Below are 25,068 nucleotides of genomic sequence, written 5' to 3'. Positions count from 1 at the left end.
TAGATGTGTGGGCTGCAAAACGTTTTTGTAAGCGTCGTGAGCTGGAATCACTGATTGGCCACCTCCATCACGCCTGCAAGGTTGCCCCACAGGGTAGGACATTCCTTCGCCGGATGATCAACTTGCTTTGTGCCTTTCGCCGCGATGATCACCCCATTAGGCTTAACCAGGAATTCCGACGGGATTTAACATGGTGGCGGGAGCTGTTCCAAACTTGGGATGGCCTCAGTTTTTTCTGTATGCCCACATGGGCCTCTCTCCCGGACTTCCAGGTCTCATCGGATGCAGCTGGCTCTTTGGGATACGGAGCTATTTTTAAATCCCACTGGTTTTCTGGTGCCTGGTCAGTTGCACAAAGTTCATTATCTATAGCGTATAAGGAGCTCTTCCCAATTGTGGTAGCAGCCTATCTGTGGGGCCCTCAGTGGGTATCTCGGCGGGTCGAGTTCTTATGTGACAATGAGTCCGTGGTGGCTGTACTTAAGTCTGGCACCTCGCGGGACAAAAGCCTAATGGTGTTGCTGCGTTATTTGACTATGCTGGCCATCCGTTATTCCTTTTCGTTTACAGCTTCATCAGTTCAAGGTAAAGCTAATCCAGTTGCTGATGCACTCTCTCGATTCCAATTTCAGCGGTTCAGACGCCTGGAGCCACATGCCGACCCGACCCCATCCCAGATTCCTGCTTCCCTTTTGGCAGCGCTTCAGATGCCTTGACTCAGAAGTGTCAGTTCCTACTTACCCAAGGTCTTGCACCATCCACCCGACGAGTGTACCGATCTGCCCAACGTCGATTTATAGACTTTTGCCGCCAGGATGGTCGTGCAAACCAGGATGGCTACATTCCCCCGGCCAATGAGGAGACTCTCATGCGCTTTGCTTCTTTATTGGCAGATAACCTGAACCATTCCTCCATCAAGGTCTATCTTTCAGCAGTACGCTCCCTTCATATTGACCATGGCCTTCCAGATCCTTTAGTCAACTGCCTTCGTTTGCAGCGTTTACTTAGGGGCATTAAGCGGGTTCAGGGTCCAGCTTCACCTAGGCGCCTACCTATCACAGTAGATCATCTGAAGGTCATTCAGCGCTCTTTGGACCTGTCTACTAGAGACCATGTGATGTTGTGGGCTGCGTGCTGCTTGGGATTTTTTGGTTTTTTGCGTGCCGGGGAGTTCACAGTCAACTCTGTGTTTGATCCTAACACCCATATGACTGTTAGCGACCTGCAAGCAGACTCCTTGGTGAACCCCTCGTGTTTTAAAGTCCGTATCAAGTGCTCCAAGACAGACCCCTTCCGCATGGGTTGTGATATCTACTTAGGGCGTGGCTTGGGCTCTGTGTGCCCCATAACAGCTTTGGGCAATTACTTGTCTCTGCGTGGGTCCGCTCCAGGGCCACTGTTTATATTTAGCGATGGTCGTCCTCTTACGCGGCAGCAGTTATCATCCTCTGTGCAGTCCATCCTAAATGAGGCAGGGTACTCTGGCTCATACTCTGGTCATAGCTTCCGTATTGGGGCAGCGACAACTGCAGCAGCGCGGGGAGTTCCAGATCACCTTATCAAGACCTTAGGGCGGTGGTCTAGCGATGCCTACCAGATCTATATCCGAACTCCAGTTAGTTCCATTGTCCGCGTATCCTACCAGTTGGTGGCTTAACAGGTAGCGGATTACTCTGTGTACCAGTGGGGGTGGGTGCCTCAGGCTGGGGTTGTCGGGGGCTGTGGCCTTGGTACCCCGAGCCCCCTTACTCCGGGTTGTTCCATCCCGGAGATCCCTTCGGCATGGCGCGGGGGGCTCGTGGCTTGGTTGCGGGTTGGGCAGGCCAGTCGGGTGTTCTAGCGCCTTGGGGATGTGACTGCGGTTGCAGCCCCCGGGCTTCGTAGGCACCTTCCCTCCACTAGCGACTTGGGCGTTAAATATAGTTAAATGGAATTTAACATAGTTAACGACTAGGAGCTAGTCTGGTCAGTAGCGTTTTTGTAGGCAGTTGTCAGTGTCTTGGCCGTCTGTGAGCGTTTGGTTAGCGTTTGGTGCGTTTTGTAGCGTTTGATATAGTTCAATGAAATTTTACATAGTTTATGACCAGGAGCCAGTCTGGTCAGTAGCGTTTTTTGTAGGCGTTTGTTAGTGCCTTGGCCATCTGTTAGCGTTTGTTTAGCGTTTGGTGCGTTTCTGTAGCGTTTGCAACAGTCATATGGTTGTGAGAGCCCTGGGGCTGACATTGTCCAGCGGTATATTTGGTTAGTACATGTGTTGTCGTCCCATGTGCTCGCAGTGTGTTCATCGCTCTGTTAGTGTGGCGTTGTGGATTGAATTATAGTTTAGCGGTTCTCGGCGTTCCCTCCCTATCCCCCCCTTTCTTTTCAGCATTTTATTTTATTTATTTATTTATTTATTTATTTACTTATTTATTTATTTATTCATTTATTTTTCCACCAATGCCGTCTGGCTTGAGTGTGACGGGTGCCTGTAGGGGGCTTGGCGCGGGGGGCTCGTGGCTTGGTTGCGGGTTGGGCAGGCCAGTCGGGTGTTCTAGCGCCTTGGGGATGTGACTGCGGTTGCAGCCCCCGGGCTTCGTAGGCACCTTCCCTCCACTAGCGACTTGGGCGTTAACACACTGAGACAGATTATAATAGTACAGTTAAATGCAATTTAACTACGTTACAAGGAATTGTCTGCCAGTCTGTATAGAAGACAGCTACAATCAGCTTGTTGTGTGTGTATGGCAGTGATAGCTTTAAGTTCATGCATTGCAAATTCTTGTTTGCTAGATTTTTACTTGCCCTCCCTCTCTTTTACTTTTTCTCTCTGTCTATTTGGTACGCTGGGCGTGTGCTAGCCCTGTATGGACGCTCATGGCTGGCCTGCAGGAATACTGGGCAAACAAGGGATTAGAACTCTGGCTAGGAATGGCTGACCATATAAGAGGTCATGCCAAAAGGTCTGTCCAGAAATTGAATTTTTCAGAAACTGAATGTTCACTGAAATAGCGTACTTTTTAAAAATGAAAAAGAATGTCAATTTACTCTACCTTGTCATGAAGTTGTTTTCTTTTAGTTGTGACTGCCATTTTCTCGTGCGTGTCCAAGAACAGTATAAGCGGAGACAACCATCTATAAGAGAAACAGAAACGTGAGAAAGTCCTGTACTTCTAAGTACTATTTTTAAGTGCGACATAAGTGGGAATCACCATTTTCAAGGATGAATAGAGGCAGACAGGGTTCCACAAAAGTGTTCTACACTACACAATATGCATTATTATTATATGGAGAAGAGTGTTTTACTGGGAACTAAACCACTCGTAGATTCCATACGCCACTTCATCCGGGACCCGAGTGGCGTATTTTCCGTATGTCACCTTTGTGAGTGTCGTATCGTTCAATGACCTCACGATTCCCGCCTTTTGCTTTTGTTGAATTGGTTTCTCCATATAATAAAAAGAACATTACACGTTGGCTCGAAGATATGAATTTTATGTTCTCGTGGCAAGAACAATATCTCACGAGTGAGCGAAGCGAACTCGTGAGATATTGTTCTTGCCACTCGAACGTAAAATTCATATCTTCTCGCCACCGTGTAATATCCTCTATAAACTTTTCAGAAAATAGCCCAAAGAAAATAGGCGCGATGATTGGTTTAAATCGTGTTTTTAACAGAACTAGCATGAGCTGTTGACGTAATGATGGTGCGGGCAAAGATAATTTACATGTTGGTAATTAGAGTAAACAAGTTGTTTCCTTTTTCTCGTCGGGGTGTTTTCTACAAGAAATACAAAACATGTTCTCCGTGTTTCTACCGAGTTATAAAAACATTCGTGAAAGTCGTGGAGAACTCGAAAAAGCTGTGGAAACACTCGCCTGTCAGCTCGTGTTCCCACAGCATTTATCATTCTCCCAAACTTCCATTCGTGTTTCTGTAACTCGATAGAAACACGGTACATACTGTACTATTTTCTATTTCTTAAGAACACAGAGGAATACATACACTGGTGTAGTAGCAGTATTTCCCATCAACTTGATTTGTACGAGATTTGCCTGGCACAGTTCAAGTAGCTCTAGTAATGAGTTCAGGATGCCAAACTTCTCAACAATGGCTTCACATTGAAACTTCTTCTCCTGTAAAACAAAATATTCAGGGCAAGGAATGTTTTTAATTTTTCATGGCAACACTTAACACCAACATACACTTTGTACACATACTAGTAAACGACTTACTTCAAATAATAAGCAAGTGAGATGTAGAAGAGAAGACAAGCGGGCAGCTTCAGGTGTAGAATTCAGCAGTGACATACTCTCCTCAAGTTGCTTGGTGTCAGAACTTTGGTTAGTGCAAGATTTCAAAACAACCCCAATGTCCGTTGTAAGCTGCAGAAAAACAAGATTATTCAAATAAGGAAATAATCTGACATACTCGACAGTATCAAACAAAATATACAGAAGTTATAGTCTGAAATATTAATCTAACTGTTCCTGATGTGGAATCAATCAGTGACTACTCATAAACTCTCATCAGTCATATAAGCGAAATGCAGAGGTTTCATGAAGGGCTGGGCAACTGACAAATCGACCGGCTGTGAGGATGATATTAACTGCCTGGTTTGATCATCTATTAAAAGGAAAGCTTTTCTTATAAAGAAATTCCGTTGAAAAAGCTTTTTCCCGCATGGAAAATCCAGTTGCCCTCCTATTGAAAATGTCAATGAAACTCCTGCAAAATGGCAAGTAAACATTGCTAAAAGACAGGGAGAAACACAACACCTGTTTTAAAACATGCATCATTGTGCTCTCCTTCCACTCCTCGCCATTACGCTGCGCCACCACAGAGAGAACATCACAAGCTTTGAAGACAGTTCCTGGCATGCCAGTCAACACTTCAAGACAACCTTGCAACATGTCGGCAGTAAACTGATCTAGCACGGTCTTCTCCAAAGGAGTGGAATCATCACCATTGTCATCACCTTTTTCGTCTTTTTCTTTATCCTCTATTGTTTCTTCTACCTTCTTTGTTTTAGAGCTTGTCGCAGCAGGGGCAGCAGCAGAAGTGGTGTCAACAACAGCACCAGAAACAGCAGGGGCAACAGCAGACTATACATAAGTGAAAAGAGGTCCAGGGTCTTAACATTACAAGTCTAAGGGTATTGCCATCGCACAAACATTTCAATCGAATCCTTCAACATGGCTAAACTATTGAAATAATCCAACTGGCCAGGAGAATACAAGCAGTAATAGCAGAAAATTATATGAAGAGGAAATTCTTTAATGTACCAGCTTAGTCCAGGATGCACCTGCAATGTATGACAAGCAATCCAACGATGCAAAACTACTGGTTTGAATTAATATAGCATTGGTTTTACGAACAACACCACGAAAGGACATGGAGCTGCAGATACCGGCAATGCTTCTACTGTTACACACAGATAACTTGAACCTGTAGAAAACATCGGTTTTCAATTCTGTTCTTCAAAAATACTCAAGATTGTAAAACAATAGCTATAGTTCTCAGATGACAATACTAACTTTTGGAAACCCAAGGTAGGTACATGAACATGTATAGAGAAACCATTTCCGTTCATCATTAAAGTGTGGCATTGTTGTACTAGCCTGAAAACACAGCTTTTGTTTCATGCTGTGAAACAAAAGCTGGAAATCTGTCTGTGTTTACAGGTTATTGTTGTTGTACCTGATCTTCAGCGGGGGTGTTTGTTATGTCCTGTCCTAGCGACATTGCTATGGCCCTCATCATTTGATCTTCTTCTAACATGTCATAATCCAAGCCAAGCTCCTAACAAAAAAAAAATTGTGATGTCATTTAACATCAAAACTTACACTTGACTAAAGCACGATGCAAAGAGTACCACACAACACCTACCCTTGCAGGTGGCGGTGGAGGGTGAGTCAAGATGTAATCAGTAGCCTCCTCAAGGCTGCCTGTACTCAGCAGGGCCAGTCTAGCATGTTCATGAGTGAAACCCATGTCTATAAACTGAACAAGCAATAGGCTCATTGGTAACTAACTAGTAATATATGTCACCATCCAAGAAGCTTTAAATGAAATGCAATGTGTGGTACTGCACACTGCCAACAGCTTCCATATAGACCGTGACATACTAAGGTTTCATCCTCAGACTCAAAAGTAAGAGCCACCCTATACAACTTAACGAATCAAAATAAACACTATCACATTAAATATTTCCCAGTATCTTTCAGCTACGTGTATATAACTGGTCATAACTGGTCTGGGAGCTAGGGGAACGGTTAAATAGATCTGACGATGGCCTCCACAAGCTAGTAAAATGAAAGCACACCAGTAGGTATACTGTACCTGCTGTAAATGCCGCATGTTGATCTCAGGTTGGGCACGTGAAGGTTCATCAGCAGGTCTTGCTGCTGCAACAGTAGAGGAGCCACTTGTAGATGATGAGCTTTCAGCTGCTGGTCCCAGCTTCTCTTTGATCACAGCCTCGCCCTTTATGATGTGGTAAAGTATGGCCAGCATGGATTCAGCCATGTGTGGACCATACTCCTTAGGAAGTTTCTGTCCCCAGAGCTGTTGGACAGCTGAGAATGCTTTCTGCAAAAAGGAAAACAAGCAACCAATAGTGAACATGCTGTAAGCATAATTATTATGCAATGTATCTGGTCTTAACTGCCAGTGAATTCAAAGAAATGGGTACACGTAGTTTAACACATGATAAAGCAATGCAAGTTGGTAGGTACAGTGTACATATTGATGCATGTAGGTAGGTAGGCATGTAGGCAGGTACATGTACATGTATAGCTGTAGGTAGCTAGGTTTGCTAGTTACATGTAGGTACACATGTCACTAGGTAGATAGGTAGGCACATGTATGTAGGAAGGTAGGAGGAAGGAATGAAGGAAGGAAAAATAGAGGGAATAGGGGGAAGAAGGCAAGGAAGGAGAAAGGCAGGAAAGATACATGTAAGAAGGGAGAGGGGGGAGGGACAAGGAAGGAAGGTGGGAAAATGTACCAGTTTAGGATATACCTGAATAAAAATTATCAGACTAAACTGCATAAATTTTTGTTTCATTCTTTGAACAAATAACTCCACAGTGGCTTACAAGCCATTATCTCATATCTTCCTAAAGGTCTGGGCAGGATAACTTAATAAATACATCAGAATTCTTAGAAATAATTGTATGTACCTTTTGAGTTGCGACAAGAAAGTTGATGGGGTGGAATGGCACAAAGCCTGGCGCTGTAGATGTTTGAGGAAGGCTGTGTGGGGAATCCATCAGGGTTTCAGAATTGGACAATCTGCTGACCAGTGTTAACCAGGAGTCCAACAATTCCTGTGAACCAGCTAAAGGGGAAAGGAAAACAGCCATTCGGGAAAACAGTTCTTAATCTCAACAAGTTGACCATTGCAGAAAATGAAAATAAGCACTAGTCGATACCTGGAAAACCTGAGTGACTAATGCTGTCATTCATGGGTGCTTTGCTGTCCTGACTCAATACCAGTTTTAACAACCTGCATCCGTAGAAACAATGGAAAAACAAACAATGCATGTACACTGATCAAGAAAGAAACTAGTGGATCATTAGGCAGTAAGGCTAAAGATGCTACTTCAGCAGTCTACAGCTTTGAAATTTAGTTAGGTTTCCCTAACAATATAATCATACCTACAAGTATTTATGCAGCTCAAGGAAAAGTACAAAATGTACAAGGCACAAGATAAACACAAGACCAAGGCTATATTTATCATTTATGTAAGACAAAACGTATGACATAACATAAGACAAAACATTTAGTTTTCTCAACGGAAAGTAAATCTTACAAGAAAAGGCTGCTGTGTGCCCCGGACATGACAAATTGTTGCAGCATCAAATGATAAGGATTCTTCTTTTCATCAAACAGCAGGCGAGAAGCAAAACCAACAATGCACATGTGGAAGTGCCATCTAAAAAAAAACCAAAAACATTAAATTAAAAAGATCTGGAGATTTAATCTTGACCTTGCTATGGGAAGCTATAGATTGATTTCATTAAATTAAATCTAATTTCGAGGTAACACAACAGGTATTTGTGGCAGGTGTAATTTTGATATGGTGTGGCATCCTCCTGAGCTTCGAATTAAACTTATTAATTTTGGCATAGAAACTTGCTGGGAAGGGTCTTATATATTGCCTTGATAAAAACCGCTAATTTAAAGTAATAATTATGATAGTGTAATCATTTATTATTAAATAAAAGTTGCAGACAAACCTTAGTTTGGGCACTAAAATATTACTGGGAAGGCCTTGCCAAGTCAAAGCATCCTTCAACACTTTGCTAAGCTGCAAAGCTACATGACGTGCTGGAAGGGTAGGAAGACCAGGTGTAGCTGCAGTATGTGGAGCCCGTCGCTGCCGCTGAGCTGATCCAACACTGAGCTTCACAAGGAGGACAAACAGGTCTGACATGGCACGGCCGAGAGCAGTTGATGCTTGAAGAAGTTGTTTTATAATTCTTTGTTGTTCAGGAAGAAGACTTGACTTTGAAGTGGTGGTTTCACTGCTTGCTTCTGTGTCATTTGTCACTGTTATTGACGGGCTGCCTTCAGGTGCTTGTCCTGGAACTGAATACAAATTTGATTACAGCACTGGTCAATTCGCAATTTCCTTTATTCTTTTTACTTTTACAGGTTCTTTGCAAGGGAGGCAACTGTGGTCTCATGGGTAAGGCACTGGACTTCAAATTATGTTTTAATGAACAGGAAATCACCCAGTCATTTCTGCAAAGAAACCTTAAAATAGCACTGTGATAGTAAGGGAAGACAGTTTTTATTTTCACAGGGCAATCCTCACCTGATGGCTCTTCTTGACTTGCCGATGTTGATGCTTTCAGCATCTCTAGATCTTTTTCAACCAGCTTTGTTTCCTCAGGTAATGTTTCTGACTTGCTTATGGTTTCCAACACAATTGTCTCCCAGATGAGAAACATGTAAAGCTGACTGAGTTGTTTTAGCACAGTGATTCCCTGATCTGAACCCCAGTGATTCACACACAAGGTACGGATGTCAAACTGTCAACGTAATTGAAATTCTGTCAACATTTGATATTTCTACAGAATAGTACTTTCAGTTCTCAAGGATCAAGGATCATTTGTTATCACTTTTATAAGAATTGTGGAGGTGCAGTAGCCTACTGGTTAACACAATGTATTCCGGACTGAGTGATCTTGGTGCAAGCTCTGGCTGAGGACATTGCATTGTTTTCTTGGGCAAGTCACCTTACTCTCACAGTGTCTCTTTCCCCACAGATGTATAATAAACAGCAAATTTAATGCTTGGGAGAAGGTAACCCTGCCATGGATTAGGATCCCATCCATGGGGGTGCAAAAATACTCCTAGTCGCTTAGTGCTACAGAAACCAGGATAAGCTCCAGATTTATGGGCCTGTTGGCCTGATAGAGACTTTACCTTACATTACTATAAGTAGAATTCCAACCACAAACCACACCCTCACCTGTCCCACTTTGCACACATGAAGGAACATGCTGATGTATGCATGAGCAGCTACAATTCCATGCAACAGTGGAGTTAGCTGCATTGATGCCATGGCCTGTTGGGGCCGGCCTGACGACGCCACCTCATGCAACAGGATAGACAATGGAGACACGTCTGATCTTGAAATGAGGGGTTCCAAGGAAGTGAGAACATCAATGAGGAGAGTCAGACCTTGTTTTAATACTTGTGCTTCATGGGAAAGCATCTGAAAAAAAAGATATTCATGATGTCAAACAATGTATCGTCCTATAATGGGCCAAACATGGCCAGCAAACAGAAGTTGACATTCTAGCAGTTGGGATGGTTGGACTGGAACCAAGGGGTTGGAAAGCTTTTGTTGTAACATTTATAACTTACATGTATGTTCTTTTTTATAGAAGAAAAACAATAATGTGGTCCAAAATTGTGTGACATTTGACCTCCACTTGTCATTCATGACTCCCACATACAGGTGTATATGTGCATAAGCTCTATCGCTAATGCAAGTGGTAAAGGAACCTGCGATCCTTAGCGATAAAGATAGATGTCTTTGGCTTCTGTATACTACTAGATGTACGTGTAAATACAATTGCATGCAATGATTAGATCCTTTTTTCTTCTAACCTGTTCATGAGAATTTGAGATAAAAAGGTATAGCGGACTTCTAAATACATCAGAGATCAAACCAGAGTACTTATACTCACCAGGATAGATTTGCATACACCTGACACAGATTGACAAGCAGGAGAAGAAACAAAGTCGAGAGGCAGGTTCGGCAAACCAAGGATGTTAATTAGAGGTTCGAGTCCTCCAAGACGAACAAACTCTCTGCAGTGATCGTCAGTTGAATTGTTGCTCAGAATTGAGTCAACAAACCGAACCTACGGAGAGATATTAACTATTAAACAACTAGTTTTGCATTTAATGTTCATTTTCTGTGAACTTGTTGGTGGGCTATTGTAATGATACATATGCCAAAAAAAAAAAAAAACATACCAGAACTGCACACTACAAATGCTTTTGCCTGCTGAACAATATGCGCCGGCACTTGCACCAACGCGTCGATGAGCACAAAAACCCATCGTCATCAATTGGAAAACATTTTCGCGAGGAACATTCTTTGGCCCCTAAAGATCTTACTAATAACTTTTCGATTTTAAAGAAATGTACAACCAAGTTTCACTGTCTTATTTTCGAAATGTTTTTTATTCACGAACTGAGACCAAGTCTCAATGTACAATCTGACTCTATTCGTGCGAAAGTTTTTAAATAATCTTACATGTTTTTTATTGATTTAAGCACTACTTTGTTAATTCTTTTACATACTTTTTACATATTTTTACTTCATTAATAATTTTCACACATTCTTACCTCTTTGTAGCTCTATATATATCTATGCAAATTTTACTTCTTACATCTTGCTTGATAATGACCGAAGAGCGGTCGAAATGTCGCAAACTTTTACCTTTTATTTTTATTGTCAAACAATACTTTTGTTGAGAATAAACAGGCATTAATTGTAGAAGTGAAAATAAGAATAAAACATCTAAACATGGTCTTTCACGTTTGATATATTACGTTGCTGTATTTCTATGAAGTTTAATGAACTATATATTTGCACACACCACATTCAGGATATAGTCCATGAGTGGAATAAAGGTCCGTTTCTCCTCTTCAGAATTCCTTAAAAAAAAGAAAAAGAAAAAGAAAAATGCATCCATGATCTCTTCAAAAGTTGTTATGAACACAGGTCAAAAACCCTGTTGCTTGCTTTACTATGATAATTTTATACTTGATACATTAGTTATACAAAAAGGTTTGCTACCAGTTGCTACTCAGAGATTTGTAACAAATTGACCAGTTTGATGTCTATAATGAAAAGACTGTCCACTAGACCATAAACCTGGTAATGCTACTTTTTGTATCAAGCACTCATTCACAGATGTGAATGCTTTGCTGTTTCCCAACTCTGTTCATTCACACTTCTTCACAAAAATTATGTCAATCTTGTAATAAAACATGGGAGAAGTTCTTCCTCCATTAGAGTATTAGCAGTCATACTTTGAGTTATCTCTGTTCTTGTCATTTTCAGCAAGGACCTTAGCAGTGCTGGTAGTGCTAGTAAAGCTGAATCTATCTTCATCATCCTCTTCCTCGTCAGACATTGGTTCCTCAGTCACAGGAGCAACACGCCCAGAGCCTTGTCCTAATCCACTACCACTGTCCACTTCACTACCGTCTGGCTTAGCACCCATCTTGAAGCCAATGTACTTTGGGTCCCGACCTAGTGCACAGACCTCTTGTAACAGCTGAAAGAAAGTGTTATCCATCACATTCACTGTAACACATCATGATAGAGAGATTAGGGTGCAAAACGAAAACATTTTGGGCTTGCCCACTGGGCAAACTCAAACTATGATATCATCATCAGTCCTCATCACGGACGCATAAGGCCTTAAAAAACTATGATATGTTAGCCTCAAAATCATTCTCACTAGCCCCCCAAAAGTCCAGCTCTTACTGTACTTGCATGAGTCAAATTTCTGCAAAAATGTTTCCAAGATAGTTTACGTGCAAGTGGAGGACAGCATCTACTAGCCCACCTGGAAAATCCACTAGTCCTGGGCTACTGGACAAGACTTTCTTTGTACGCTGCATTTATAAACATGCAGCTTTCATATCACAATTCTCTCATGGAATTTAACATACATTTATGAAAGTGTCAGCGAGACAGAAACTACCAAGTGACAAATGACTTTGCAAGGTGTAATAAAATACCTTGATTATGGCTGTCATAGCATCTGTTTTTAATGTGGGCTGGTGTCTCATCAGCTCATCCATTGCTGTCCCAAGGTTTGAAGCAGTTTCACCTACATCAGACAAATACCTACATTTAATTCTCGAAAACAAACATCTTTGCAAACAGCTTACTTCCTTCATCCATACAACATACTGTAGGTGGACAAAATTTATCCTCATGTCACAGTAACGATGTTACAGATCGCAGCTGGGGCTCTGGCAATAACTTTTTTTCAGCTTGATTCTCAGGTATATTTTGGGGAATGAAGGAAACAGAATAAGCTATTTTCATCCTCAAGCTAAAGGTATATCAGTGCAATATACACCCTCACATTGATAAGTTTGTCTATTTTCTAGTTTGTATGTTGGCTATTGGCAATGTATTATTGTTGTTCAAATCTAAATGTACCAGCTTAATCCAGGATACACCTGCAATGTTTAACAAGCAATCCAACGATGCGAAACTGCTGGATTGAATTAATATAGCATTGGTTTGACAAACAACTCCATGACAAGACTTGGAGCTGCAGATACCGACAATGCCATCATCAAATTATGGCCTCCTAATTCTGTTAGGCAGCTAAGTTCCTCAAAGCATTACAGTACAATGACAAATTATGCTACAATTATCCTACCAAGGCTTTCTGAAGTTCTTCTACGTCTCATGGCTGGAAGGTAATCAGGAGACAACAGGACTCTGAACAACTTGTCAAAAGGCTTGCACCTCATGAATGCTTGGAGCCCTCTAGTATTCAAACACAGAGCACTAAGCACACTGGGCAATGAAGACAGAACTTCTCGTGTAGCTGGAACCTAGAATAAGAAATAAGACATGTTTGTAATCAACCTTCGACTTCAAAACATATCAAAATAAATACTCTTTAAATTAACAGGTTTCAAAATGTTCATTGACAAACTGACCTCTTTGACGACCAAGGCCTTCAGCATAACCGCAGTCAAACCATTGTCTTGGAGTGACGACAGGAGAGATGGCTCATGGAAGACATACACAGTCACAACATCAATAGCTGTTGGAGAAAGGATCAAATACTCACTCAAAATATAAATTCTCTGTGCTGTTTGTCATTGGATTATTTCATGATAGAGTTATCTTACCTGCTTGGGACTATCCACTGCTTCGTATAAACAATAATGCTGTTTGTAAAATGACATTGTAATAAATCCTTTATTGACCAAGCTAGTTTGGTCAACATGACTGAATACTGGCATCATTTCTTCATTGAATGTTTTTGGATGTCAACAGTGTCTCTGTCCACAAATGTGTATGTAAAAAAAGAACTTGGCAAGCACACTGTACATGTGCTGTATCCCAAGACCTTCAGCTCACGCTTGGTCAATTAAACCACATAATTTATACTGTTGTTTTTGTTTGTTTCTAGTGTTAACCACAGAGCATGATTAAGTTTTTTGGAGAAGTTAAGTCATACCTGCCATGAAAAGGACAGGACCATAGTACTCCACATTGCTGATAACGTACTTTAGTGATGTTGGAAGTGAGCTATCCATGACTGAAATAAACCAATATGTTCAATTTATTGTAACACTTGCATACTTGTCCTGTCAAGCAAAGCATGATCAAAGCAATGGAAGCTAACTTTACCATTTCTGATGCTTTCTGAGAAGGATGGGTCAGGAATAGACTTCTTCAAAAAGCTAAGAACAGCCTTGATCAGAGCTGCTCGCTGAGGCAAGCATCGGCTCTTACTGACAGGACTCACTGATGAGCTAGGGCCTGCTTCAGCAAGCTCAACCTGTGACTTTTCTTTTCCTGTTTCATGTTCGTCCACTTCCATTTTGTTATCTTCTGTATTGTTGATGTAAGGCTGTTCAGTCTCCATGGGGACTTCCTCTGACTGATGTGACTGTGAAGAAGCATCAGACTGCACTCCCTGGTTTTCACTGGTTTCCATGGCAATACCATCTTGCTGGTTTGATGGAGCAGAGGGGAGGTCTGGGGACAGTATGGCTCCATGATGAGGTTGGCATTTCTTTATTTCTTGCTGTATAATTCAACAAAAATAACAATTTATAGTTAAGTACATGTAGGATGTATACCTACTCAAGCACCAAGTAGCAGGAACTCAAAATCAAGTCCTGGTAACATAATATAAGATGGACAAGCTAGACTTTACATGGGCCCAGTTATGCTTCATGGAAGCTCTTGTCATCAGCAATGTGATCAACTATGGCTAACTGCCACAGTACCAACCAAATGTAACCTACATGTAAGCTAAGTTCAATTTCAGAAAATGCTGATTAACCTCAATGGCTTTCCTCAATGGCCTCAGGGTTTTTTCTTAGGTGCTTCACATGATTTCTATTTTGCTCAGTTTGTACCTGTTATGTACTTGATGTGTATGGCCTTCTTTGTAATGATGATTTTAATACATGATAACTGACAGAAGGGAGTTTTGTTCTGGCATAAACACAGGAAGTGGCATCTCAAAGTCAGGATCAAAACTTACATGTACCAAGCTAGCACTGATCGTAACTGTAAAAAATTACTTGCATTCTAAATTACCTCAAGTCTGTTGATAATGGCCGTCAGTCCACTCTGATTCTGATACCCAGAGAGATCCATGTTGGCAATCCACTCCATGATGCGAATGGCTCTTGTCACAAACTTTTGATCAAACAGAAATCACATCAAAGTGATTAATCTAATCATTTTAGTATACACGTAAATCTACTAGTCGTTCAAAACTTTATCTAAATCCTCTTTACAGACACTTCAAAGAAGCCAAGAAGCAACCGTCATTTTGTTGACAAGGGCACACTGCTGTGCTGCTATCTATCTATCACAGAATGGACACTGAGCAGCGCAGCCAATCAGAGAACGGCATTCGTGACAGAACACTAGTAGATTTATACTAATAACAATTATACTTGGAATGGAAAAAGTAAGTATCATGCTCCCATGGCACTTAATGATCATCATTTCTGGTAGTTAAACAAGCACTTTTTCAGAATTGATCCTTACTGTCAGATGACTATCTCCTCCCTGATGTTCCACTACTCTGAGAAGAGCTTCTAATAAGCCACAAGAGACCAGAGCTTCAGCACCTGAATAAGGAAAAACAAAATGAAGAACTACAGTTTTAAAACAACAATGCTTCATGAAAATGTTGTAGTTCACGATCAGATTTTGTTAAGAACGAAATGTTAATGAAGCACAGTTGTCTGGCTATCAACACTCGATACTGGATTTTTAGCAACACTTTGTCACAAGCAAGTGGAAGCCTTACATTATTAGTTTTGCAAGTCCCATGATATTTTATTGCTACGGTGAAAGGGTTTTTGAACTCCAGAACAATATAAAGATTGTACATGTACTTACCAATTTCATAATACGCCAAGTGGTAGAGAAATGAAAACAAGCCAGTTGCAAAAGGCAATGGTAGTGAATCTCCCAATGGATCTAAAATTCACAAAGAAAGAATATTCACTGTCAATAATAACAATATTCCGATTGACTCAGAACAAAGAAAAAAGTGAGAAAAGTTTGCAAAACTATCAGAATTTTATAAACATCAACAGTGACAGTGAAATACACTGTTTAATAATACTGCAGGATTAATCTTTCCTCAGACTCTGACTAAATGTATCATACTCGACAGTAATCAGGGGTTTTAATAACATTTTCAGCAGGGTGGCAACTGGTTTTCACGGGTGGGCAAAACTCTTTAACTGAACTTCTTTATAAGAAAAACTTTCCACAAGATGGTCAAACCAGGTGAGCAAAATCATCCTCGCAGCCGGTCAATTTGCTTGGTGCCCAGCCCTTAATAAAACCCCTGAGTGTTGTACCTGTGAGAGCTTGAATGCAGTTTCGCGTGAGAGTTGGTAGATATCCATGATAAGATGCTAACCCTGTACAGTCAATGACAGTGTTCACTCTAAAATCAGGCAAAATATAAAACAGAGTATTTTAGGATCACATACCACACTGTTAAGTTCTACTGAAATTCATAAAACCAATGACCAGTGACTGTCATCTTGTGCTAAAAGCGTCCTGGAGGCCATCTATACACTTAGGTATACAGTGAAAGGGCTCCAAAAAAAATGCCGTCCAGTTGTCTGAGACAAGTAGATTGCCCTTCCGGGCAAGTCACTTTTCATTTTCACTTGCTAGTAGTAGTGCTGCAAGTAGTGTTTGCTAGTTGTGTTTGCAAGTAGTGTCCACTAGACAAGTTGCATTTGCTAGTTGTGTTTGCTACATGTAGTTGTGTTTGCAAGTACATGTAGTGTTCACTAGTTGTGTTTGCTAGTGTTCAAAAAAAGTGCCAATCGGTTGCCTGGGACAAGCAGATTCTCCTTCTGGGAAAGTAGCTTTTAATTCTCACTTGCCCAACAGGCAAGGGACCAGGTAAGTCATCTGCCTACTAAATCATTAAAGGAGCAAACTAAGACTTGCCCGGGACAAGCAAAATTTTTGAGTTAGCTATCCCAAGGGCAGGCTGGAATTCAAGTTTTTTTCAAGCCCTGAGTAGTAACACAAAAGTGCGTTTTTTTTTGTTAAACTTATATGTCCAATTAAAGAAGTCGGTGATTTCTTGACACATGTACTACAAAATAATGATACATATCTTCATGACTCTCACACTCTTCTTTATATGCTTTAAGAACTTCTTTATGTGCTTTAGATTGATGTGTTCAGAGTACCTTGGACTGCACTCCATGTGCACAAGAGCAGTAAGTGTCCGGATGGCTGCTGTTCTAATATCCTGAAAAAAAGGTCAACACGTAAACTGACATTACAGTGTATGCCATTGTAACCTACAAATGTATACATGTAGTTCAATTACACTTTTTAAATGACAGTTTCTGATAAAAAAGAATCCACATTATTAGCTTGACAATCTCAAAGATTGACAGTGGTTCATGTCAAGCATGGACTTGGGTTAAATTGAGGACAAGGTTTGCCTCAGACTGGTAAAAACTTTGTAAACAAACATGTGAAGTTTGCCTCTGTTGATGTCAGAAATATTTTGCTGTAGATGGCATGTATATAGCTATTAGCAGCAGAAATAGTTGTGTAACCTCGGAAACTTACACTGAACTGAGGCTGATCGAGCTCAAGCAGTTCCACTGTTTCCTCTATGAATCCCTGGTATAGCAGTGGGTTTACAACATCCTGTGTGCTGTTTGAATACACTACAACAATAAATAACATAAAGGAGGTAAGCTTGGTACCACTGAATACCATAAAAAATTTAATTCCTAAAATGTGATCAACATCATATTCCTCATTTCAAAATCAATGCATTACGAAGCAGACAATAAAATTAATATGTACATGTATGCATTGTCCAAACTTAACACCATACTCTGTGAATAGATAATGGTAGGAATGTACTGTTATCCACAAGATGAATCATTCCACTCAAAGACCATCCTAAAATCCTTCCAAATACTGACAGTTGAAGCTCACAATCAATAGAAAAGAGAGATGAAATACAGGAACAGTCCTTACATAACACTGAGATAGCTTGCAGTCGAGCCTGGATACACTGTAATCTCTTCTCATAGATGGGAAAGTGTTTGGCCAATCGTATTCTACTGAACAGATTCACCTGAAAATAGTAATAAAATGTATCAGTCAGTTTCCTTTTAATCAGCATGCTAGAAACAAAAAAGTCTTGAAAGATTGTATGTGCATGCATAAGACAAGATTTGAATAGTTTTAGGAGGAAAAACTACACATCCAAACAAGTGGCGCAGTGGCCTCATGGTTAGTGCACTCGACTTTGGATCAAGTGGTCCAGGTGCAGGCTCTGGCCGGGACATTGTGTTGTGTTCTTGGGCAAGACATTTGACTTTAACATAGCCTCTCTCCACCCAGGTGTATAAATGGTAACCTGCAAATCTAATGCTGAGGGTAACCATACGATGGACTAGATAGCATCCCATCCCGGGGGGAGCACAAATATTCCTAGTGGCTTCGTGCTACAGAAACCACGATAAGCACTGACCTGATAGGCCACTTGGCTTGTAAGGAGACTTTGCCTTTATGTGGAAAAACTAGATTGTACATATCCAAGCAAGTGCACATCATAAATACAGTTTACAATGGATAATAAATTATTACCTGCTTGTCAGTCGGTACATTGTAACAAGTTGTTACTTGTTCCATAACTTCTCCTGGATTCTCTGAAAACTAGTGAAGGAGAAAAATTAATATAACAGAATGTACACTCAATAATATGAACATATCTTTGTTTAACAGCAACCCCAACCTACATGTAGCACATGCTGTTAACTACACTCTTCAGACCATTAGATCTAACTATTATCACTTATCTATCTGGGCTTGTCTTAAGAAGGAACACACTATTAGGACCTTACAAGGCCAGAACTGTCAGAGATTCCTGCATCGATTCCTGTGCATTCTGCTAACCTATTGGCCACTGAACCCCCCTTCTCCCCCAAGAAAAAGGTTTGATGTCTATCAGCATGAATGAATTTCATTGTAGATGAAGATAAAAGAAGTGGACATGTATATTGAACAAGAAGCTACATGTAAACATGGAAATCATGAATACGTTAAGAGGTCTACATCAATTTAGCATGTAAAAGTTCAGCAAAGTTTAATATCAGTCTACCTGGTAAAGTTGCTTGACATGTACAGAACACAGTTGACTGCCTGGTGTTTTTTCCTGCTGAAAGAATTAAAATTACCCACTGGTCATTAACTAGATGTACATGTACTATTTCAGTTTTATTCAGACTGTTCAGTCCAAGACAGCTGATTAAGACTAATACTATGTACATCCCAGCACTATCATAAATTAAAATAATTACATGGTCAACCATTATACACACAACAAGATTAATCAAAAAATAATTCTATGCTTTTTGCCAATACATGTACATTTATGATCAGACACATAAATAGTAAACCTATGGCCAGGGTTGTTTGAAAGATAGATAATGCTATCCACTGGATAAATCACCATCAAGTTGGTAGCGTGGTTTAGTTAGCACTTGTCCACTGCACAGCAATATATCCAGTGGATAGCTAGCATATTCCAGCCTTCAAACAACCAGGAAATGCACTGCAAGAGGCTGAATAATTATTATTTTTGCCATACCTGTGAGTCAGACTGAGGAGTATTGGCACTTTCATTGTAATACTCAAAGTAAACATCAGCACAGCTGGCAGGAAACTCCTAAACAGAAAAAAACAAAAATTTAATGCAAATTACAATGTTACAATATTACAGACAAAAGTAACCATAATGATGAACTTCAAGTTGAAAGCACATAGTTATCATATACAAGTAGGTCCTCTACAAGTACTTGCACATAAACCAGAGAACTACATAGTACTAATCATGCAGAACGCAAGTAGTACTGTTGCACACAGCGAGCTCCACTTACCTTGAGAGGTAAATCCTGACAACAGTGAGCAAGACTGAACCCTGCATTCTTACCTCCCCATGTCTAACGAGATAAATATGATTTCAAAATGGATTTAATAACATTAATTAGTAATTAAGTTAATTTTACAGTTCAAATAAACCTTGTTGTTGTTGTTGTTGTTGTATACTGTAGTTAAAAATGTCTCTCACATTGCTGAATATTAATTTTTTCAAGGTTGTTACTTACCTCTCCTAAGCACTGAAGACGCTGTTGAATTGCCTTTCTCTTGTCAGCTGGCAACCGTGGTATGAAACTGGATCTCTTGCTATAGTAGATAAAAAGGTTAAGACTATGATTCTCAGACAATATTAGTTATGCAACACTCTTGAAATTTATAAGTAATATCTACACTACATGTATCAATAACAAACAATGCTCAAGGGTTTTAGATGTTTTTAGGCAAGAAGACCAGCAGATCAAAAGCTGTTGAAGTTTGATTGTTACTCCCTGTCGCCCTCATTTGGAAGCCAAATTCATGTAGCTGACATACTTTCTAGTTTATGGTAATTAATGGAAACCTTGCTTGCAAACAGCATGCATTACACTGGTCACAAGTAACAGCACTACTCCAAAATAAATCTTTTACCATTTTCTTGAAGGTACATGTACCCAGGTAACTCTCACTGGGCTTTTAAATCAAGGTGAACAACCTTTAAGTCTGATGAACATTTGCAACATACCTAAATACATAGAGCACTCCAAGAACAGAGAGCACAACTTCCATGTCACTTGCAACTAACAGAGAAACCAGATGCTACAAGCAAACAACAAATTCAAACATAAGTGAACACTGAGATTTATAAGGCCAAAAAGATTGCGAAGAACAGAGTCTGGTGGAAAGTTATGGTGGAAGCCCTATGCCTCATAAGAGGAAAAGAGGATTAAGTCAAGTTTGAGATTTTAATTGATTACCTTTTTAAAAAACTTTCTGCAAGTAAAATATAACAGCTAGGGTGCTTCTTTTAACTCTGTCCAGCTTAATCCATGAGGCCAGGCAGAGTGAGTACTCGCACAAGGGAATAAAAAAGTTACATTCCACGATTACTTGGGTCATATTTTATACCTTGTTAGTCATCCTAAAGAGCATGTAATCAGAATGAAGTTTTTCAACACTGCAAGTCAGATTACTGGCACCAGATTCATTTTGTTTGCTCAGATTGGGGAGGGACAGGATGAGAGAGGGTAGGTTTATAGGGGTGACCTAGTGGAGGAAACTGACTTAAAATTTACCTACCTCTGATGAGCTGTAGAGATGTCTTGTATATGAGTGCTCCAACACCAGAGCAGTGAATCTCAGCACATGATTAACCAGACACCGTTGCTCAGTCTATGTCCAAAAAAAATTAATGAATAACAATGTACTCTCACCTTGAAGACTCCTAAAAAATATTGCTACAAGATTATGAATTCATAATGTACTTTGCTGTACCATCAAAGCATGAATCTTCCCACTGTCATACCCTCAAGCAACTGCCAGACTGCACATAGATATACATATGTATGTCATTCAAGGCTGCGGTCTAAAAAAATTAAGAAGAGCCCCTAAAATCCTGGGTGCCCAGCACTCAAGCTTAATTATATGAATAGAGTATGTTTTACCAGTCGCCCAAAAGTAAAAGCTAGTAGCCTATGGTACCCAGGTGCTTCTAGAGCACAGCCCTGCCATTGGTGATTCAAATTTTAAGGGAAGAATTCCTGAAATAAATCATGTCTGTGCAAAACTGAGTGAATGAAGAGAAATTCTCTCTATATTTTAGTCTACAGTATTTACCGCTATGTCAGGTCCTTCAAGCTGATCTAACTTGTCATAAGTGAGAATCCAACTACTTCCGTTCACTGGTTTAGCAACACTTGCCAAGATATCATCAAATTTGTCCATGACATCAACCCAGTGTTGAAGCTCACACTAAAGAAACAACATTAGAAGCAAAATTTAAGATTTGTATTTTCAGCACATGTAAAATGTACACATGTTTAGTAAATAGCCCAACGAAAATATCTGCACTGATTGGTTAAAAATCGTGTTTCTATAACTTGATAGAAACACAAAATTAGCACAAGCTGTTGATGTTATGATGACGAGAGCAAAGAGAATTTACATTTTGATGATCAAAGTAAACAATTTGTTTTCCTTTTTTATCACAAAATTCTCTAAAAGAAACAGAAAACATATTCTCCATGTTTCTAATGAGTTTTAGTATAAATCTACTAGCGCTCTATAATAATAATAATAGTAATAATAATAATAATAATAATAATAATAATAATAATAATAATAATAATAATAAATGAATTTTTAAACAGGATTAACCCATCAGGACTTGATAGTACTGTTATCGTAAGGGTCCTGTAAGATTTTAAAAATTAAAAAGGTAACACAAAAATTTTGAAAATTTTAAAAAGGCAAAAGTACAAGGGAAAAACAAATAAAAGCATACGAATAAGAATTACAAATAAAAATTTTTGTTGGCCTTTTGCCTAAACTAAAGCCTAGAGTTCAGATTTCTCATGTCCGACGGTAAACTGTTTAAAACCGAGGCTTCTAAAAACAAAAAACTCTGACAGCCAAACTCTAGGTTCATTTTCGGCAGATCGATTTAGGAAAATCTATTCACTGTGTTGACACTATGACTAAACCTTGTAAAATAGTTCTTAAAAGGTGCACATACATTTCCAGTTTCTTGATGTTTTCGAAGTGGATTTAGATAAAGTTTTGAATGGCTAGTACATTTCTACTAAAATAATTAGATTATTCGCTCTTGATTTCTATGCGTGATAGAAACCTCAAGCTCATAATCTAATTGTTTAATAGAAACCCTCGTTAAAGTTTGGAAAGAACTCAAAAAACTGGGGAAACACTCGCCTATTGGTAGTGATCCCACAGCATTTCTCATTCTCCCAAACCTCCACTCGTGTTTCTGTAACATGATAGGAACACGGTACATTTTTCCTATTTCGTAAATATTTGGAGTTTTAGCTTTGTTTTACCTAAATTTGCTTCTAAGAGTGTAACTTGTAAGTAAAAGGACTGAGAGCCCATTAATACGCTCTAGTTTTTCTAAACCATCTCAAACCGCACCAGGTATAGATCAGTTGTATAAATTAATGCTAGGTCCAAATATATACAGTACTAACATCAGACATTGACTCTTGTCATACTTGATATCTGATGTGGCAGTTGTAAAGATCCAGCTAAGATCTTTCGATTAAATTGACCACAGTTAATTTTTGTTGAAATTACAGGAGACATTAAAACCAACCCTCTACCAGATCGATGGTGAATTTGCGCTACAACCAAAACCTTTTACATGCCGTTATTTTCATCATTTAAACAGGAGAGGGGTGGTGTTGATTTTTCATTCAAATTGAACAAGATTACAATATTTATGCTTATGACACCAGTCCCAGGAGTTTTAGTGCACCTGTTTATGGGTGCAAATAAATACAAGAAAAATACCCCCCTTTGACCACAAATAGAAGCCTCAATTATCCAATGTGGCTGAGAGCTTGATTAAATCAGTAACACATCACATAACTATTGAGCTTCATGTAAAAAGAAGTTCTCAAATTATTCATGCATTGTTTTTAAAATGTCCCGCATCACTATTAATGTTTCAATTAATTACCCCAAAAGGACACGCATTTTCAAAACATTTTCATTGCGTTCAAGTCATTAAACAACTTATTGCCACTACTGTGAAGCTATTTACTCTAAAAAGCAATAGTCAAGGGTGAACTGTTTACAAGCAAGTCATTAAATGATTACTTCACACTTCCTGTAATCATTTCAAGCGAACAAACATAAATTTCCCCAACGACAATCTATAATTTAACGTCGCAAAACCCGTCTTGGGTAAAACTTGGAATGCTCAGTTAAACAGCTTCAATTCTGATGAACACATACCAAAGTTATAAAAATACAAGGGATTAATATCTGTTTTTTCACCTTTCCGTAGTACCACGTATTGATGTCCTTGAGTATGCGGATCAGTTCGCAGTCACTCGCCTCCTTGAGTCTTTGAATAAGTTGCCTACACTCAGGAGCCTGTGAAAAAAACTTTGTCAATATTGCACTTATAAAAAAGGAGCATCAGTGTAGTTAGTATCTATGCAACGACTTCTCTTGCTTCTAGCATGTACTTTGTATTATTTTACTCTCATCGGATGAAAGTAAGTTCTTGGTCCCGACTGAACTTAGGGGAAATGGTACTACTCTCCGAGACTTACCACGTCCGACTGCGTTTTTCGCAGTTTACTTCTGTCAATCTTCATTTTCCAAGGACAGATATTATCAATAAACTATTTCTCTCTCCAATCTACCATAATGCTTCACAGAGAGCTAAATATAAGGGGGTAACTTCTGTTCTCTAGCCAGCAAAGAAACTCTCGATTCTTGGAAATCGAGGGTTTCGCTCCCACGATGACTTCACAAAACAGCACGAGTATCTCTGTGTTCGGTGACTAGCTCTTCTAGTTTATGTTCTGTCGTGCCTTGAAAAAAGAGACCAAACGGCGCTATAAATATCACATAATTTCGACCGTTTTGGCTTTGTACGTATGAAGTGATTCATTCAACATGGCCGACAATAATGGCGTGCGCGGAGCTTCATAACGAGGCTTCGTCGCCTTTTTGCTTGAAATCTCCCATAAGCCCTCGCGTTTCAATTTCCGCAGTAATCCCGGCGGGGGAACAGGAGGGAGGGGTAGGGGCGGCCAATACCCCTGCTTTCATCCCCGTTTCTCTCCCGGTCCGCTCCGTCTCACGCCTGCTACGTGGTGACCTTGCAAAAGAGACGAAAGTAGAAAAATCTCTTTATCGGACAATCCGTCTCGGGATCCTGAACTCATCTATAATTTCCTGTTGATAACATTAACTTCGATCTGTTCTTACATAATGTAAGCTGAAAATAACCCCTCGGTCTTATTTATACGTTTCTCGTGACTCATGCTTCTTATGTGTTGACGGGTGGGTTGTTATTTTAGAGGCGGGGCAATTATTGGAGGATGGGAAGGCCTGGATGCATGGTCAGGATAGTGAACCACTGACGCAGCAATTTTTTCAATAATCCATTCTCTAAACTAAGACCGTGCTTGACAAAATATTGGAAAATATATATCAAATTTCTGTACGGTACGGTCAGCTTTACTTTATTGTTCTTCACATTTTGCAGTCAGTCACTGGTATCCGGTTACTCTGTATTGTCCTTTGGCCCTTGTAGAAATTTTGTGTTCACTTGTTTATATCTGTTCTACAATAGTTTCTTTTAGAAGTCAAAGAAAGTTTGAGCTAAGCCCAGATTAATCTCATGATTTCCAAAGAACATCCCTACGGGATTTCCCC

General features: G+C 39.8%; 2 protein-coding genes across 7 annotated transcripts in view; one reads left to right on the top strand and one right to left on the bottom strand.

Annotated features, from left to right (window-relative positions):
- Positions 1 to 24,333, bottom strand: part of LOC110039614 (E3 ubiquitin-protein ligase HUWE1-like) — a 46,996-nt gene extending 22,663 nt beyond the window's left edge. For 4 of the 6 annotated variants that reach the window (XM_089281601.1, XM_089281604.1, XM_089281602.1 and 1 more), the window contains exons 1-38: positions 23,955 to 24,333; positions 23,674 to 23,772; positions 21,499 to 21,633; positions 20,962 to 21,054; positions 20,408 to 20,481; positions 19,914 to 19,992; positions 19,686 to 19,748; positions 19,397 to 19,474; positions 18,908 to 18,964; positions 18,394 to 18,462; positions 17,779 to 17,878; positions 17,359 to 17,459; positions 16,968 to 17,029; positions 16,113 to 16,201; positions 15,643 to 15,723; positions 15,286 to 15,368; positions 14,827 to 14,928; positions 13,906 to 14,305; positions 13,733 to 13,813; positions 13,206 to 13,312; positions 12,920 to 13,097; positions 12,264 to 12,355; positions 11,547 to 11,794; positions 11,111 to 11,168; positions 10,190 to 10,366; positions 9,466 to 9,711; positions 8,806 to 9,022; positions 8,225 to 8,576; positions 7,798 to 7,920; positions 7,417 to 7,490; positions 7,165 to 7,322; positions 6,323 to 6,571; positions 5,870 to 5,983; positions 5,681 to 5,782; positions 4,759 to 5,085; positions 4,216 to 4,365; positions 3,986 to 4,116; positions 3,033 to 3,114 (exon numbers count right to left, since the gene is read on the bottom strand). In XM_089281601.1, coding sequence (XP_089137727.1) covers positions 3,033 to 3,114; positions 3,986 to 4,116; positions 4,216 to 4,365; positions 4,759 to 5,085; positions 5,681 to 5,782; positions 5,870 to 5,983; positions 6,323 to 6,571; positions 7,165 to 7,322; positions 7,417 to 7,490; positions 7,798 to 7,920; positions 8,225 to 8,576; positions 8,806 to 9,022; positions 9,466 to 9,711; positions 10,190 to 10,366; positions 11,111 to 11,168; positions 11,547 to 11,794; positions 12,264 to 12,355; positions 12,920 to 13,097; positions 13,206 to 13,312; positions 13,733 to 13,813; positions 13,906 to 14,305; positions 14,827 to 14,928; positions 15,286 to 15,368; positions 15,643 to 15,723; positions 16,113 to 16,201; positions 16,968 to 17,029; positions 17,359 to 17,459; positions 17,779 to 17,878; positions 18,394 to 18,462; positions 18,908 to 18,964; positions 19,397 to 19,474; positions 19,686 to 19,748; positions 19,914 to 19,992; positions 20,408 to 20,481; positions 20,962 to 21,054; positions 21,499 to 21,633; positions 23,674 to 23,772; positions 23,955 to 23,999 — 5,076 coding nt within the window. In that variant the 5' untranslated portion in view covers positions 24,000 to 24,333. The remainder of the gene's footprint in view (positions 1 to 3,032; positions 3,115 to 3,985; positions 4,117 to 4,215; positions 4,366 to 4,758; positions 5,086 to 5,680; positions 5,783 to 5,869; positions 5,984 to 6,322; positions 6,572 to 7,164; positions 7,323 to 7,416; positions 7,491 to 7,797; positions 7,921 to 8,224; positions 8,577 to 8,805; positions 9,023 to 9,465; positions 9,712 to 10,189; positions 10,367 to 11,110; positions 11,169 to 11,546; positions 11,795 to 12,263; positions 12,356 to 12,919; positions 13,098 to 13,205; positions 13,313 to 13,732; positions 13,814 to 13,905; positions 14,306 to 14,826; positions 14,929 to 15,285; positions 15,369 to 15,642; positions 15,724 to 16,112; positions 16,202 to 16,967; positions 17,030 to 17,358; positions 17,460 to 17,778; positions 17,879 to 18,393; positions 18,463 to 18,907; positions 18,965 to 19,396; positions 19,475 to 19,685; positions 19,749 to 19,913; positions 19,993 to 20,407; positions 20,482 to 20,961; positions 21,055 to 21,498; positions 21,634 to 23,673; positions 23,773 to 23,954) is intronic. The other 2 variants (XM_089281603.1, XM_089281606.1) reach the window with 1 other exon arrangement.
- On the top strand, positions 741 to 2,610 carry LOC149096616 (uncharacterized). The gene has a single exon (XM_089281609.1). It carries the CDS (start codon positions 869 to 871, stop codon positions 1,655 to 1,657), a length of 789 nt encoding a protein of 262 aa, XP_089137735.1. The 5' UTR covers positions 741 to 868; the 3' UTR covers positions 1,658 to 2,610.
- Positions 24,334 to 25,068: the final 735 nt, after the last annotated feature.

This window comes from Orbicella faveolata, unplaced genomic scaffold (genome assembly GCF_042242905.1).
Source record: "Orbicella faveolata isolate gen_17 unplaced genomic scaffold, um_ofav_v1 contig_48, whole genome shotgun sequence".
NCBI lineage: Eukaryota > Metazoa > Cnidaria > Anthozoa > Scleractinia > Merulinidae > Orbicella > Orbicella faveolata.
This window is presented reverse-complemented; position numbering and strand designations above follow the sequence as displayed.